At 39.7% G+C, this 17424-nt stretch overlaps 1 protein-coding gene and 1 long non-coding RNA gene across 2 annotated transcripts in view; one reads left to right on the forward strand and one right to left on the reverse strand.

The window, feature by feature from the left end:
- Nucleotides 1–3235, reverse strand: part of LOC134608394 (uncharacterized) — a 37202-nt gene extending 33967 nt beyond the window's left edge. The window contains exon 1 of the long non-coding RNA XR_010090739.1: nucleotides 3178–3235. This is a non-coding gene — a long non-coding RNA (uncharacterized LOC134608394). The remainder of the gene's footprint in view (nucleotides 1–3177) is intronic.
- Nucleotides 1–17424, forward strand: part of EMC2 (ER membrane protein complex subunit 2) — a 362465-nt gene that overhangs the window by 306239 nt on the left and 38802 nt on the right. The window contains exons 2-3 of the mRNA XM_063451180.1: nucleotides 1604–1654; nucleotides 4932–4981. Coding sequence (XP_063307250.1) covers nucleotides 4942–4981 — 40 coding nt within the window. The 5' untranslated portion in view covers nucleotides 1604–1654; nucleotides 4932–4941. The remainder of the gene's footprint in view (nucleotides 1–1603; nucleotides 1655–4931; nucleotides 4982–17424) is intronic.

Here is a 17424-nt window from a genome sequence, read left to right on the forward strand (position 1 = left end):
CCTGTGCCGCCTTATGGACGTGCCGGCCCTGATTAAAGGAACACTTCACTTCCCAAATCCAAAAAATAAATCACTGTTTAGAATGAACATTGCCAGTGAAAACATGCATGCATTTAATAATGTCTTTTTCACTAGGGTATATCTGAAAACAGGCTTTGAACCTATGCAAAGCCCTTCTCTTCTAACATAGCCAAAACTTTCTGTGGCTGTCCAATAATACAATTTCAAATACAGCTCAATTAGAAGTCTTTGCCAAGCAGGTGCTCTGAGGAATTGCCTACCCCTTGAGTTAAACTCCACCGAGCTAAACAACTGGGAAGTAACAGGACTGGTTGTCTGATTGACAGCCAGGGTGGTGTAAAAATGTTTATTTATAAAAGTTCCAATTTAAATAGAAATCAACACTTTTTTGATAAGAAAAGCACACAAGTGCGTCAGGGGTCCGGAGTATCATCTCTCATTGCGGTGGCCTGGGTGCCTATAATGTACCTTTACATGTTTGTATAACCCCTGAGAAATCGGAGTATCTGACAAATAGCAATGCTTACATTGCAGGGTTAAGTCCACCTGTAGTGGCTATCTTCCAGACAGCCACTACAGGTGCTTCCTGCTCCATAACAGAGTTTCATTGGATGTCCTTGTGCTTCGCATAAATACATCTAACGTCTTTGAATTCCCCATTGGAAAGCATTGATTCAATGTTTTCCTATCGGGAAGCTTTAATGCACCATGCGCATTAGGTCCCACAATCACCGTGAAGTCTCGCATGGAGGTGACCTACCAGCTGCAAAGGGGGTAAATACGAAAAGAGATTTTAACCCTTTCAAGATCCATTAAGTTAGGTCCATGGGACATTTTAGCTTAAGGAATACAGCTTTGCACCTGGACAGGTTGAAATCCAGACAAGAAACTGGCTTATTTAGAGGCCGTATTGAAAACTCTGGACATTTATGAATTCTGTAAAATATGTTTGTTTATTTTGGAAGTTTGCAGATTCGGACTGGTGGTTTTCGAACTTCAGTAAATAAACCCCAAATTGTTACTGGTCTAGAATTAAAAGCAAATTTAAAATTTCAGGCCAATATTTAACTGAACAGAAGACATAACTAACTTGGGAGAGTTTGTTCCCTAACGTATCTATTTTTTAAATTAATTTATTTTTTGGTCTCATATTTGAAATTCCACCCAAAATAACCCTGTGTGGGTCTGGTAATCCTGGATGGAAGAAAGGGAACCAACATGTAAAACAAAATATTGCATATGCCTTTTTGTGTGGTGGTTTCTTTAAATCACAGTGCTCTCATTGAAAGTATCCCAAAGCTTATCAAATCCAATAAAAATGATAGCCACACTAATAAAAGGCATGCATTATTCTTATAATGCATTGGCATGGATACAGGGGGCATGGACTACATTTCCCATGAAGCCCACCCTCCCAAATCCATGACAGAGCATCACGGGAAACGTAGTCCGCTGTGGCAGCTCTAACACTAGCCTGACTTCTCTCGAACGCTGTAACAAACGTCATCAAGGCTGCGACGGCTGACGTCACTCTCCGTATCCCGGTGTTATCCTGGCACAGTGGCTATTGGTTGTGTGATTACATCGAGGACTGGCCGCTGGGTTATTGTGGATCACGGGTGACCTGAGACAGGTATTCGATGGGAATGCAGTTCACACATTGCTTTATTACAGCCTTGCTCTGACTGGACAATCTCTGGAAGCAGTGCTCTACATGATCTATGATCTGGTGCCCTCTGACCCCATGTTGGACATCTGGTCTGCAAAGCATCATGGGATCCGTAGTTCTACAATAGCTGGGAGCCTTATTGTTTCACAGACCCCTCACTAAGTGGGGTTATTCACTAAATACCGAATTGTAATAGAATGGCTGGTACTGCAGCTGAATTTGGAGACCTTTGCTCCCCCCCCCTTCCCTCCCCCCCTCTTCTCTCCCCCCCCTTCTCTCCCCCCCTCTTCCCCAAATTATTTGCCTTTGGGCCATATTTTACAATTCTGGTTTAAATTCAAAGCAGGTTTGGTGAATCAGCATTTAACATGCAATGTAATATTGAATAGTTGCATAAAATATCTTGTTTTAATTCAACGGGAAAACGCGTATTGGCGGTTTGTAGCTTTAATTTGGGGCTAAACTGTGAAATTCCCAGCAACATCCAGATTAGCGAATAAACTTGTTAGTGTTTACACTTCCCAGGTTTAACCCCTTAAGGACACATGACGTGTGTGACACGTCATGATTCCCTTTTATTCCAGAAGTTTGGTCCTTAAGGGGTTAAAGTGGAACTGTCAAATTTCTGGAGACTTTGCAGAATGTGCAAAGATTCCCCCGGTGACATTGCCGCTGGAGGGCAGATAAAGGTGAGAGTTACTCGCTTGAACCTGCCCCTTGCTGACATGGCTATCTTGTTTTCCGGTGGGTCAGCGCCAGGAGCCGACGTTACTGCTGCGCGAGAATACAGCATTGAGGTCTATGGAGGATCTTGCTAGACCCCGGGATAGTCCATAGATCGAGCCAATTCCCTGTATTCATCACTGGTGACGGCTGTCGGCATTGACATTGCAGCTCTTCCCAGAGTCTTAAAAAGTAAGGCGGAGGAAATGTACAGAGTATATCTCTTGACTGGTATGGTATTTCAGTGAACTTCCAACACAGTCAAAATGAGTTTCGTAAAGATTCTTTCTTTATGAAAAACTAATTTTTTAGGCGGGGGGTATAAAAGATATACGAACAAGACGGTAGTGGTTGCTGTCACACAGGGAGTATGATAGTGGGGTGTAGTATTTGCAACCAAAAAGTGGTTATATCACAGCCCAGACACACAGCCATGGCAGCCAGACTAGTGTACTTACCTTAGTACAGAAATTATGATTATTATATGATTTAGGATAATACTGGCAATTGTTTCTGGAGAACCTTATGTGGTGTTTAGGGGTGGTACTGTAAAATGTCCCTTTAGGCACTAAAACAGCTTAAATTGAGCCTGGTATGACATGTTTACTTTAACTAAAGTCACCCCAATAGATATTGAAAATATACTTTGCTATATAGATAAAATATAATGTAACATTTTTAGATACACTGCTTACAGGGATACTTTAGGCACCAAAATATCTTAATCTAAATTAAGTTATTATGGTGCCTGGAGGCACTCTCACCTTCAGGGATTAAACCATTTTCGAACGTTTAACCACAAAGTTGCCTCCAGCGGCGATGTCCACTCCTCTCTGGTCGGCATCTGGCTTCTGAATTTTCAAATTTAGGAAGCGTGAAGTGCTGCCAGGCAGAGGTTTCGCTGATTGGCTGAGAGTGTCAGCTGACCGTTTTCAGCCAATCAGGCGCGCTCATTAATCTATAAAAACTCAGAAGTTGGATGCCACCAGGAGAGGAGTACATTAAGGTAAGGCAGCCTACAGGGGGAGGGGGTCTTCTGGCACCATAACAGCTTAATTTCAATGAAGTTGTTTTGGTGCATGTAGTGTCCCTTTAATTTCAGTCCAGCACCACCATGTCTGCAGCTCTATGGGAGGTGTTACATTGCTGTTACTCCAACCTCTAGTGCCCATGCTCTATTTCTCCTTCTTTGTTAGTGGGCACTTACCCAAGCATGCCAAGCCTTCTCCATGATGCTAACAAGCTGGCTTAATTGCAAGTGTGATGGTTTTTGAACAGCGTGACATCAGCCTGAAGTGCTGGTCAGAGAGTAACTGTAGGAACCACACTGCATGGTATGTTATGGAGTAGGATGTGTTCTCCTGCTCTCTTTTTCATCATCTCTTCAGCATAGGAAGAGATGTGCAGGAAAACAGTTTGACAGGTTAGGTAGGGACTTATATTTAAATAGGACTTTCCACCATTTTATATATTCGATAGTAATTATGTTATCACAATGTATAGATGCAATTTAATTTACTATGAAATTCCATAAATGTTCTTTCTACAACTGGTACACTTTAAGACTATTTTATAGTGTTAGGCTTCATATTTGTGTATATTTTTCTCCACATTCAAATCTCTTAAGTTTTGCAAAAATAAAAATATTGCAGCTTTGTGGAGTTTAACCTTGCTGCACTGCCATGCCTCTTTTCACAAATCAAATTCCGTGTTAGAACAACTCTGTGTGTGTACCTACCTCAGCCAATGAGAGGTCACTTTGAGCTGAATAGCTGACATGGCTCCGACCCACAGCTAGTCGCTGTCCACTTATTAAGTATTAAAGGAACACTCTGAACATCATAACAACTTCACTGGAATGGAGGTCCATGGTAATGTTAATAAACAATTTAACTCCAAAGTCCACTATCGAGCATCCAAACACTCTGCCCTATTTCCTTCTGCTGTTCAGAATCTTGAAGGAAGAAGCCAGCTGACACTCCAAACCAATCAGCTCCCCATTCACAGAGCAGCTTGAGAAAATTATGTACAATATGTTTCTCAATCTGTTTTGTGAATGGGGGCTACCGTTTGGCCGATGCTCTCAGCCAATCAATGGCTCACCTGTCCGAGGCTCTCTCTTTCAAGATTCTTAGGATTGGAAGGACAGTGAGCTGTGTGATTTGTCTCTGGTTACTGGACTTTGGGGTTTAAAAACCTTTAAAAGCCATACTAAGAGGAAAAGGGTAGACAATAAGAGGAAATTATCTGCACTGTGTATCTAACAATCACATTTTGCAAAAATTGATGGGTTATGCAGCACAAAGCACCTACAATTTTTTTTTTTTTTTTTAGCTAAAATAAAGAATATGGAGAAAAACACAGTATGAATATAAGATCAAATGCTCTTAACTTGTGTGACTGTCCCCCTAGAGAGAATTGTTGCCCTCTTGCAAGTTCTTGATAAACCAGCAGCAAATTGAGAAATGTGTGAATTTAACAATGCTCGTGTTTTTTTTCTCCTTTCTCTTCTTTTTAGAGAGAAGAAAATGTCTAAAGTTTCAGACCTTTACGATGTGACCTGGGAAGGTAAATTCATTTGTGAGCAGTGAATGTATTGCATGCCTGTTGGACAAACCTATATATAATGCAATTTCAGCTTGACTGACTACTGTTTTATAATACTGTAACAACATATGACCATACACAAGGTCATTTTAACATGTTATCATATTTAGGTTATACATTGTATACTCAAAATATACTTCCTCCAAAGCCCATCCGAGGATTATTCACGCTGTTTATCTCTGTAGATACCTTGAAAGAACCAGAGCAAATGCGCAGTTGCATGATTGACAGATTACAGTTGAAAACTGTAAAACGGGGCTGTCAGTAAGAATCAGCTGCTGCTGGGCAGGGGTTATGGGATAATTTCTGAATACATTGAACTGAAAGGTAATATCATGTCACCAGTAGCAAGACACCTAATAATGTATATCTGCCGACCGCAAAATCCTCATTCATTGAAAGCCGCTCTGAATATCTCCTTCATATCATTGTAAAGCATTTACTAATATGTTGGCACTATATAAATGCTCATAAAAACAACAATTTAGCATAACAACAAAATGCTTCCTGAGTTATTTGTTTGTCTGGGCGAAAATCATTGCAAATGCTACAAACCTATTAAGCAGGGCCTTTAATGATGAATATTTTTTCTGAATGTATTCTTATTTTGCATATTTTTGTTGCTGTATATGTGTATTTAAGTGATCCTTTAGCTTAAAGCGTACATGGTTGCTGCACAATTTTTCGGATGGCAGCTTCTCTATAATGCACTATGGTTTTCCAGATGTTGCTGAACTACAATGTCTTTGATTTTTTGAATGAAATAGATAGCCAGATCATCATGGGTATTGTATTTTAAGCAACATCTGGAGGGCCAGAGTTTGGAAAACCCTGCACTAGTACTAATGGATAGATCACTTTTTTTTTTTTTTATTTGTGCCAATCATGTATTTAACATTGAATAATGTCCAGGAAAAACTAATTTTCCAAATGTCCTTGATAAGAATTTTGTTTACTGCTTAGTAATACGTTATGGTAATAATTAGTAATCCAATCTGAAGTCCTGCCATGGGTTCAGAAACAAAGGAATAATTAACTTCATTCATTTAGTGTAAAACATTCCCATAGGCACCAATATTGCTGCAATGAATCACATTTAAATTGCAAGAGGAATGCTGGAATAATTGTTTCCCCTCCTTTTGAGGAACTTTGCTGATAATTTGTCTGGGTCTGAGAAAAATGCACCCACTGCCTTGAGAAGGTAGGTATATTGTAGAGTCATAGAGTGCTGATCTAGTACCATTACAGGATTTAATTAAATTGACATAAATACAGTGCAATAACTTGTCAAGTGTAGGTTTGTTTGCTCTAATCAATTATTTTCAATATCCCCATGTTTTAATTTGTGTATCTGGAAGTCCATATCTTGATAATCCATTCTGTTGAAACTCCTTATCTACATATTCCATTTGATTGAAGCTCCCCATCTACATATTCCATTTGATTGAAGCTCCCCATCTACATATTCCATTTGATTGAAGCTCCCCATCTACATATTCCATTTGATTGAAGCTCCCCAACTTCATTTTGTATTCTGTTTTCCGTGCTACATTTCAAATAACAGATATATCGGAGCTAAACTACTTTTAGCCTTTTCAGCATAATATTAGGACTTTTATTTGTCACGTTGTATAAGCCTTCACTCATTATCATTATCATTTTATTTTTTTTTTTTTAATGCTTCATCCTTTTGTTGCTAGGTTCATTCTATTTAACAAAAATCCAAAGCCCATGCCCCAGCTTGAGCTTACATATGCTAAGCTTACTTTCTCTTTACCAATATAAGGTCTTGTAGGGAGTGAGCACACTTTGTGTGCTAATGCCATATACTGAGAGGCTGATGATTCTCTGCTGAATTAGTGGCAGTGCATCAATAGTAGGAGTGCATGTTCTCAGATATAGTATTACTATATAGAAATGGTCAGAAGTAATTATTTGCAGACTTTAAATGCTCAATCTTAATTTCTGGAAAAGTGATTGTAAGCATATTGACAAAAAACCCACCAAGGTTCTGCACACAGATCGTGCCATAACCAATACAGTAAGCCATTGTGCTTGGAGAGTCCCTTTTAAGGTTGGAGCATACCATAACTAGTTTAAATGCTATCTTGAAGTTGTATTTCATTAAAAAGGCAAAAATAAAGTGTTTTCCATGTAGACTCTTTAGTTAGTCCAGACTTCCTTTTGCACATTATTGCTCCTTGTCCGTTATTTAGCCTGGCATGTGATTTGTTTTATCTGGTGAGGAAAGTTCCATCTCTATTGCGGAAAATTAATTTCTATTTTTCTTTTTCTCTCTTTGGTTGTTTTGAATGTAATTTAAAGGCTTAAACACTTGATGAATAAAACTTCATAGGTTGTGGTCTTTAAAATTACAGTTTACTAAGGATCACCTGCTGACGGATGGCAGAGCACTGTTCTTTATATAAATCCAATGATGAAGATATACCACAAAACATGGACAGAATAGGTGTAATCAGAAAATTCAGGTCTGTTACTCGGATAGTGTAAAACATTACTGTTTTTTGAGAAGGGCAACACTGGGATGTACATGTCCTGCCCGCCCATGATCGGTTGCCGTTATTCCTACTCCGCTCTTTATAATGATAACTCAGAAGATTAGCTGGGGAGAGAAAATTGTGCTATTTCTGTCTCTACAACTCCTCTTCTGCCATATCCGTGTTGGTGTCAGGGTACCTGCGGTCTCTACCTCCGAAAGAGGTAGAGACTTAGCTGTTCCTCCATCCAGACGGCCTGATGGCTCCCTTTCCCACGGTCTATCCGGTCATGCAAGGCCGGCCGCGAGGGAGTGACTGCCTTTTACAGCATCTAGGCAGGAAGTTGTCATCAGGACACTCCTCCGGAATGACCTGTCACTCAATTCCTGCAGGACCAATCAGGACGCCTCGGAGGCGTGGTTACTGCTCTGAACAGGGTATTTAACAGAGCTTCTTTCATTAGCTCATTGCCCTGTTGTGGTTCTAGCTTGTTCTAGTCACTCAGTGCTTGTGTATTCTATTATCCCTTTTGGTTTTGACCCGGCTTGTTTACCTTACTCTGCTTATCTCTGTTACCCTTGATTCGGCTTGTCTCTCGCTTACCTGTCTTCTGTTACCCTCGACCTCGGCTTGTCTTTGACCATTCTATACTGTACTACTTACGTTAGTCCGGCCATTCTAAGGTCCGGTATACGTATCTGGCTACTGTTTGTACTCTGCGTGTTGGATCCCTGTCCCGATCCTGACAGTTGGGAGACAGGCTAAATTAAACTCTTGCAGCTGCAACTTACATCTGCTGTGATGCCGTGAGATTACACAACCTGTTGTAAGTCAAATCATTGCTTAAAAGTTACACTATAGTGTTAGGAAGAATACAAATATACATTCATTATCCTTTAACCCCTTAAGGACACATGGCATGTGTGACACGTCATGATTCCCTTTTATTCCAGAAGTTTGGTCTTTAACGGGTTAATGTCCCTGCCTTGTTTACAAACAGCACCCCTCGTTAACCATATAAATAATGCAATAGAAGCTGTACTTACCGTTTTCAGCGCTGAGTCTCCCTCTGTGCTGCTCACTTATCTGCCTCCTTGGATGATGTATCTATGAGGTATGGCCTACTCTGCAGATGTCCAATCTAATATACCTCATAGAGGAGCACTGGAGACCCCAAGCGCACGCACAACTGAGCTCCCCCACAGTTTAGCATTGAATCAAGTTTTACTCAGTCAGTGCCTGTAAGTATGACAGCCACTAAAATTGGACTTAAAGGGACACTATAGTCACCTGAACAACTTTAGCTTAATGAAGCAGTTTTGGTGTATAGAACATACCGCTGCAGCCTTACTGCTCAATCCTCTGCCATTTAGGAGTTAAATCCCTTTGTTTATGAACCCTAGTCACACCTCCCTGCATGTGACTTGCACAGCCTTCCAAAACCAACCCCAAAGCATTTTTTAAGTACATAAATTCCAAAAAACCCAAAAATGAAAGTATAGGTACACTTACAACTGAAACGGGGGTGTTAGTTAATGAAGACCAAGAAAAGGCAGGAATTCTAAATAACTATTTCTCCTCCGTATATATTAAAGAAGAACAGATGCCAATAGATGTGCAAATGATTGCTACTAAAAACTTGCAGAATAATTGTAATTGGTTAACTCAAGACAATGTGCTGCAGCAACTAAAGAAAGTTAATATAAACAAAGCTCCAGGGCCTGACGGTATCCATCCACGTGTACTTAAGGAACTAAGTGTAGAAATAAGTGAACCTCTGTTTTTAATCTTTCAAGATTCTTTTCTTTCAGGAAGTGTTCCGGAGGATTGGAGGAAGGCAGATGTGGTTCCTATATTCAAAAAGGGTTCAAAATCCTTGCCTGGAAATTATAGACCTGTGAGCTTAACTTCTGTGGCTGGTAAAATATTTGAAAGGTTATTAAGGGATAATATTCAAGAATTCCTTGAGAAGAATATGGTTATCAGCAAAAATCAGCACGGTTTTATGAAGCACAGGTCATGTCAAACTAACTTGATTGCGTTCTATGAAGAAGTAAGTAGAAGTATAGATCAGGGTGTTGCAGTGGATGTGATCTATTTGGATTTTGCCAAGGCATTTGATACAGTTCCACACAAAAGATTAGTGTTCAAACTCAAGGAAATCGGTCTCGATGAAAATGCTTGTTCTTGGGTAGAACATTGGCTTAAAAACAGAATACAAAGAGTTGTCGTTAATGGTAAATTTTCAAGCTGGACAGAGGTGGCAAGTGGTGTCCCTCAGGGGTCTGTTCTGGGACCCCTTCTATTTAACATTTTTATAAATGATCTTGAAGACAGCATTGAAAGTCATGTTTCAGTGTTTGCAGATGACACAAAACTTTGTAAAATAATACAATGTGAGCAAGATATTACTTTGCTGCAGAAGGATTTAGATAGACTGGAGGACTGGGCACTCAAATGGCAGATGAAATTTAATGTTGAAAAATGCAAAGTTATGCACTTCGGCGTAAAGAATACACAAGCAACGTATACCCTTAATGGAAGCGAATTAGGGATAACAACACACGAAAAGGACTTGGGAATTGTTATAGACAACAAACTATGCAACAATGTGCAATGTCAATCAGCAGTGGCCAAGGCCAGTAAGGTATTGTCATGCATGAAAAAGGGCATTCATTCTCGGGACGAGAATATCATTTTGCCTCTCTATAAATCACTGGTAAGACCACATATTGAATATGCTGTGCAATTTTGGGCACCTGTTCTAAAGAAGGATATCATGGCACTAGAAAAAGTGCAGAGGCGGGCTACAAAATTAATAAAAGGAATGGAACATATCAGCTATGAAGAAAGGTTAACAAATTTAAACCTATTTAGTTTAGAAAAACGTCGCCTGAGAGGGGATATGATAACATTATACAAATATATTCGGGGCCAATACAAACCATTGTGTGGAAATCTATTCACAAACCGGACTTTACATAGGACACGAGGCCATGCGTTTAGACTGGAAGAAAGAAGATTTCGTCTAAGGCAAAGGAAAGGTTTTTTTACTGTAAGAACAATCAGGATGTGGAATTCTCTGCCTGAAGAAGTGGTTTTATCAGAGTCCATACAGATGTTCAAACAGCTACTAGATGCATACTTGCAAAGACAGAATATTCAAGGATATAATCTTTCAATGTAGGGTAATAACTGCTTGATTCAAGGATAAATCTGACTGCCATTCTGGGGTCAAGAAGGAATTTTTTGTCCTAGCTTGTTGCAAAATTGTGCTTCAAACTGGGGTTTTTTTTTTTTGTTTTTTTTTTTTCCCTTTTGGATCAACAGCAAAAAACAGGTGTGAGGAAGGCTGAACTTGATGGACGCAAGTCTCTTTTCAGCTATCTAACTATGTAACTATGTAACTATGTAACTATGTAACTTCCTGTAAAGAGAGCCCTTTTTAGGCTTTCTTTATTGCAAGTTCTGTTTAATTAAGATGTTCTTATCCCCTGCTATGTTAATAGCTTGCTAGACCCTGCAAGAGCTTCCTGTGTGTGATTAAAGTTCAATTTAGAGATTGGGATACAATTATTTAAGGTAATTTACATCTGTTTGAAAGTGAAACCAATTTTTTTTTTCATGCAGGCTCTGTCAATCATAGCCACGGGAGGTGTGGCTAGGGCTGCATAAACAGAAACAAAGTGATTTAACTCCTAAATGACAGTGAATTAAGCAGTGAAATTGCAGGGGAATGATCTATACATTAAAACTGCTTTATTTAGCTAAAGTAATTTAGGTGACTATAGTGTTCCTTTAACCCTGCAATGTTTTACAAGGACAGGATCACTTTTGGGTCATTTAAAGAAATGAATGTGTTGAAGAGCACATTTAAAGTGCAGTTCTGGGTTTGAAAACATAAAATATTGGCAGATAACATAATATATGAATGTATACGTTTGTGTTTAAAATACATAGTAAGATGCATCTTGGCATCTCTTATGCAGAGGTAACTTGCAGTCATTTTGATACTGGACTCTCCTTGTGGGTGAGATCAGTCTGATATAAAAATATCATGTAATGACACATTGGCAAATTAAAACTTGCTCAAGACCTTAGTGAGGACTGGACTGTTTTTACTTATATGTCGGGTTTTGGCCAACTTTAAGATTTTTAAACAAATATTGGACGCATCTCCAGTTGTGGCAGTTTTTCTCTTTATCAATTTATATAGCGCAAAGCTTTACAATTTTAGAAAAGGAATATTTCGATGTAAAGAGAGCCCTGCTAAAATGAGCTTGCAATTTATCACCATTCTTATAATGTGAAGAAGTTTTCAGTAAAGTTTGTGCATACAGAGTCTTACTCCTGACAAGCTGTTTCGTGGTACAAAAACACTTCCAGAAAATTGTAAAAGCCTAATATAAGGTGTCAGAAATGCTTATGTTCAAATTTTATTTTGTATTATTCTCTTTACTGCATTATTTCTCCAAGGAATAGCTAAAGAAAAAATGTTCTCTTGCCAGAATTAGCAGGGTTGGTGATTCTACATTTGGGCGACAAATGTTTGAATAGAATATAGTTACAGGATAGCATAACCTATTAAAGCGATAGTTTATACTGGTGTGGAGAGCGTGGCAGGCGCCAAGTTATTGGTAGGTAGGGAAACTTGGCCGGCGGTTGTTTTTTTTTTTTTTTTTTTTCTGTATTTAGCTTCTGCCAGTTCTCTGATGCGTTCATGCTCACGGATAATTCATACTGGCCTATTATAATTTCCAGGGATCCTTATGTCAAGGAGCATTTTGTTCTGAGCCATTTGTAGGAAATACGACCCAAGGGTGGTTTTGGTCAGGTTTAAAAATTCGATCTATGAAAACACTGACAGCTTTATAAGAGATTTGAGATGTCTTCTGGCAAGTGGAAATTCTCATGGGATTGTTAACTTGCTGATATATTGTGCTATGTACTTGGAAAGTTTTTGTCTGTTAATACTGCATTATTTCAAGGGTGTTTTATAATTCTTTAATAGCTCAGCTTTGGGTTATGTCGAGGAAAAATCATACATATTTTGTGATGTCACTTTTCCTTTCCACGACCGCTTTCCATTGAAACGATTTTGTGGATTTTTAGCACGTGGTCAGTTTAATAATGAATAATAGACCGTTTCCAATCAGAGGTGTAATCTGTCCTGCTTTTAATCATTGATCTGTTACTTATTCCATTTTTGGAATATGGAAACACGCATTATTTATATATTTGAATATTTTAAACGTACTACAAACGTGTAGATTGCAGGATCTTCTCTGGTTTAAAGAAATGTACAGTGTGCGAGAGAATCATCTGAAAAATCTATTAATGTGGAGATGACATGGACATCCCCGATAAAGACAATCTATGTGAGAGATGCCGAGGGCATTAGTACAGGTATTTCAGTATCAAGCTTGAGAAATGGACCATTTAAACCGCATTTCTGTAGTGGAAGTAGGGCCAGGTTCAACGATTGGTTGTAGTGGTATAAGACGATATTTGAAATACAGCAGTAGAGATTCATCATTTGTTAATTGGGACATTATAATGCTTAGCGGTGATGACTTAGACAGATAATGAATTTATGGCCTAGTAGCCAACCTGAAAACATAATTGACCTAGAGAATTTTTCTAATTCAGCTGTTTTGTTTTTAAAGGGACACTCCTAGGCATCCAGACATCTTGATCTAATTTAACTGGTGAGGGTGCAATGTCCCAATCCCCTTAACCCTGTTATTGATAAACTGCAATAATTACATTGCAGGGTTAACTTTACCTCTAACGGACAGCCACTAGAGGTGCTTCCGGGTCCTTAGTGGACTTTTGGTCCCCTAAATGACGCTTGATATCCTCACGCTTTAAATGAGGACATCCAGTGTCGGCTAAACCGTAAGAAATCATTGATTCAAGGCATTCCTATGGGTAGTCCTAATGCGATCGCCACACACCATGCATGTGTATTGAGTCTCCCCGCCTCTGGCTGATGGTGGAGGTGGAGTCTGACCTAGCGCCGAGGGACATCAGCGCTGGAATAGGGTAGGTGACAAAATGGTTTTTAACCATTATAAAATGCGGGGGCGGGGATGGAGGCTAGTGGCGCGCGGCGCAAGGGAGGCGAGTACTATAGGGTTCAATAGTTCTAGGAATACAACTTTGTATTCCTAGCACTATAGTTTCTTAAGTAATCCATAGTCAAAGAAAGGACACTGGTTGGCAGCATTCTACTTACCGTATATTTCTTCTTAGGAGGAAGGGGCAATATTGTCCCTATGCGAGAGGAGAGATGCTGGACATTGGTGCTGTTGTGTTGACATGGGAGAGTGTGAAATGTGCATCTTCTTGCATTATTCTTACACAGTGAGTTGTTGGCAAGTTGGATTGGATTAAGTGAAAGCAGGGCTAATGTTGAGAAGTATTATTACCATGTAAGTGAGAGCAGAGGTATTGAGGGTAGCATACATTCATACTAAATGGAATCCATTTGAGAGTTATATTTCCTAAATGTGGAAAAAAAATATATACTCAACTATCGTTACTTTATTGTTGGAAGAGGTGACCACATTATAAAAGTCAGGTACTTTTACAAGCTGCCTTAAAGTGATGCTGGACAGACAATCCCCGTCTTTGGCATTTTGTCAAATGAAATAGGCAGACATATACATATGCATTTACAGGGGATCAAGTGGTACAAAACAAAGTTGTAGAATGGAGAGGGATCTCATGGGTCCTCCGCTCTATGAGCTACCTTTTCATACATAGGATGTGCCGTATGTATCTTTAACTAGAATGTCACCTCATCCAACTTGTATTAATGCGTAGTGAAGTAGAGAGAAAGAAAAATAGGAGAAAGGAGGGGGGAGAAAGAGGATAAGGGAGATAAAGGGGTTTTCCCGGGGTAGTGGTGGAGGCAACTTCTACCTAGCTTGTTATGTTCAGGGTTCGTACAAAAATATCCCGAAACCTGTAACGTGCGACCTTTAAGGGGTCAATAGTGCTTGTCACTTTCATAATGATCTGTAATCCTGGAATAAAAAAAAAAAAAGATATTGCATGTGTTTTGTACGGGAGAATAATTGTCTTCATTGTCTAAAACTGCAGTTGGTGTCCGCAAATTTTGTCTTGGGCAAAGAAAAGTGTGTTCTATAATAATGTGTATATAACTGCGCACAGGAGAATGTTTGTTTGTTTGTTTGTTTGTTTGTTTGGAAGGTAGGACGATTTTCATGAAATCTGATCATTAAGGAGGGTCATTTTTTGCGTTCAGTGATAAGACAAGGAATAGAGAAGACCTGGTGATGGTAAGATTAAGCAAAGAGGCCTATTCAGTTTGGTATTTTAAGATTTAGATGTGTTTTTTTTTTTTATTTATTTTTTTTTTTTCTGTCTTTCTTATATGTACTGTATAAAAGAAAACTTTAAGCTCATAAAGCACTTCAGGTTGCTGGAGTCCTTTATGTGAAAATAATGTATCCTTTTCTTTTTCTCTTAATTTTCTAAAAGTTTGGATTTTAATAGAAATCAGCACTTTTTATAAATGACCCTTGTTAAACATCTCTAGCTGTCAGTCACGCAACCAGTGCTCTTACTTCCTGTTTGATTAGCTCAGAGGTGCCTTTTTATTGAGCTGTAATACCGCTGTCTGATTGGACAGCCACATAAAGTCTGTGCTGGGAAAGAACAGGAAGTCTTGCCATAGCCCCAAATACTAGACTTGCAACTATTGTAAGATAAGAATTCATATATCCCCGCCCCCCCAACCCACAATTCACATTTTCACTACATAGGCAGTCCCAAAATATAATTACCGTAATGTAATTGCTCTCTTTACATGTCCACTTCACATGCGTTTAATGACTGCATATTTGAGGGAAGATCACTTATTTGGTTTATAGGTTTGTTTAATAAATACATGTATGAAATAAAGCAATGCAGAGGTATGTGCCACTACCTCAAATAAGTGAAAATACAAATGTAATTTGTTGATAAAAACGAATTAGAATTAGTATACAAAATGTCTCAAAAGCAGCAGAAAACAAAATACTCACTCCAACATGGCAGTAAATATTATTGGTTACGGTAGCAATATTCCTCCAATTCTGAAAATTCTTGCAAAAATAGCAGTACCCCTCAAAAGAACTTAGTAGTTACAATATTGCAAACATGAGATGCCTACCATAATAAGCAGCAGTGATCGGAGTTGTGACTAACAGACGTCTGCTCTGGGCATCAACAAAGATATCAGAAAGCGTTCAGTAGTGACATAAAATGCATTCAGTTCACAGTTTTTATTTAGTTGTTTTTTGTTTTTGTCCCCACCCTTTTCAATGCCCAGAGCCAAGATGTGTTGGTCACAACTCCTATCACTGCTGTTTTTTATGGTAGCATGCCATGTTCACACTATTGTAATTATCTGCACTACAAGGATACTCTGTCTCCAGATATTGCTTCTTTTTATTCCATTAAGTCAGGGCTCGATAAATCCCAGGGATATGCGAGCCTCTTAACTCCAAGGCAGACGGCCAGCGGCAAGTTGGGGGATTGTGTAGGCGGGCGGCTAGCTGTGTGAATAGGAGGAGGGCGGTGGTTCCCCTGCGCGCCTGGTCTCCCTGAGTGGCACGCGGGGGAACAGAGCAAGGACATCACAGCTCCCTCGCCGCCAGCAACAATATGTGCAGCTTGTTGCCCGCCTCCACGACCAGCCAGCAAGCCGCCTTCCTACAAAATCCCCCAACTTGCTGCTCGCATGCATGATCCCCCAGCATGCCGCCCGCCTCCATAAACCTACAGCATGTTGCTCGCCTGCACGATTACCCCAGCCTGTCGCCCACTGGACCCTACATGTATTATAACAAGCAATAGTGTGTAAGTGTATGTCTGGCATGGCGTGTGTGTCTGTCATGGTATGCGTGTTTAGGTGGCCAGACCCCTTCCATTCGCAAGGGAATGGTGTTTTTATTCACCTTTTTTTTTATCCTACTCTGTGCTGGTCTCCCCTCGACTGGCCCTGCCTCTATGGCTGAGATTATCAAGTTTGATGATCTCAGCCAATCCAATGTTTTGCCATAGGATTTGCTGCAAAATGCTGCACCAATCAACATCTCTTCATAGAGATGCATTAAATGAATGCATTTCTATGGGGAGCGTTCAGCGCCTCCATACAGAGTGTGGAGACGCTGAATGTAGGTGCTGCACACTGTGCAGCACTGACACAGGATGCACCTCTATTGACCATCTAAGTGAAAAGGTAGTGTTGACCTTGAAAAGGTCTGCAGGGACAGGCCATAGACACCAGAACCACTACATTTAGCTGTAGTGGTCCTGGTGACTCTAGTGTTCCTTTAAGAATTGTATTTTTGTCAAATATAAAGCTTTGTAAGTTAAAAAAAAATCAGGCTTCTAACTTTTTTTTAGCTGGCTCCTAGATTCAAAGCAAATTTGTCAAGCCCTGCATTAAGTTATTTTGAGTGCTGTATTGCTATTTTTGTGGAAATTATAATCAATAAATGTATGATTAATTCCATACTTGAATACAGCTTCATTATGCCAAGACTTTGAGATTTCATATCTATCTAGAGCTGGGGTTAACAACCTATTGCATGTGTGCCATGCATTGCACTCAAGGCTGCCAGAAACAGACTCATGAGCGGGTCAAGCAGTGATTGCAGGTGGTGAGGGACAATCCTCAGTTTACGCATTGCAGCACTTAGAGGAAGTGATCTGAGATCACACCAACACATGTGAACATGAATAGAGCACAGCAGGAGTAGAGCAGCCCACTGCAGCTATCACAGCTGCTGCCGTTCACCTGTACGTGGTCAGCCAGGTCCCCACTGAATTCCAAGGATGCCACCAACACTGCTAGATATACACAGAGCTACTGTATGAGATGTATACAGT

The sequence above is a fragment of the Pelobates fuscus genome, chromosome 4 (genome assembly GCF_036172605.1).
Source record: "Pelobates fuscus isolate aPelFus1 chromosome 4, aPelFus1.pri, whole genome shotgun sequence".
NCBI lineage: Eukaryota > Metazoa > Chordata > Amphibia > Anura > Pelobatidae > Pelobates > Pelobates fuscus.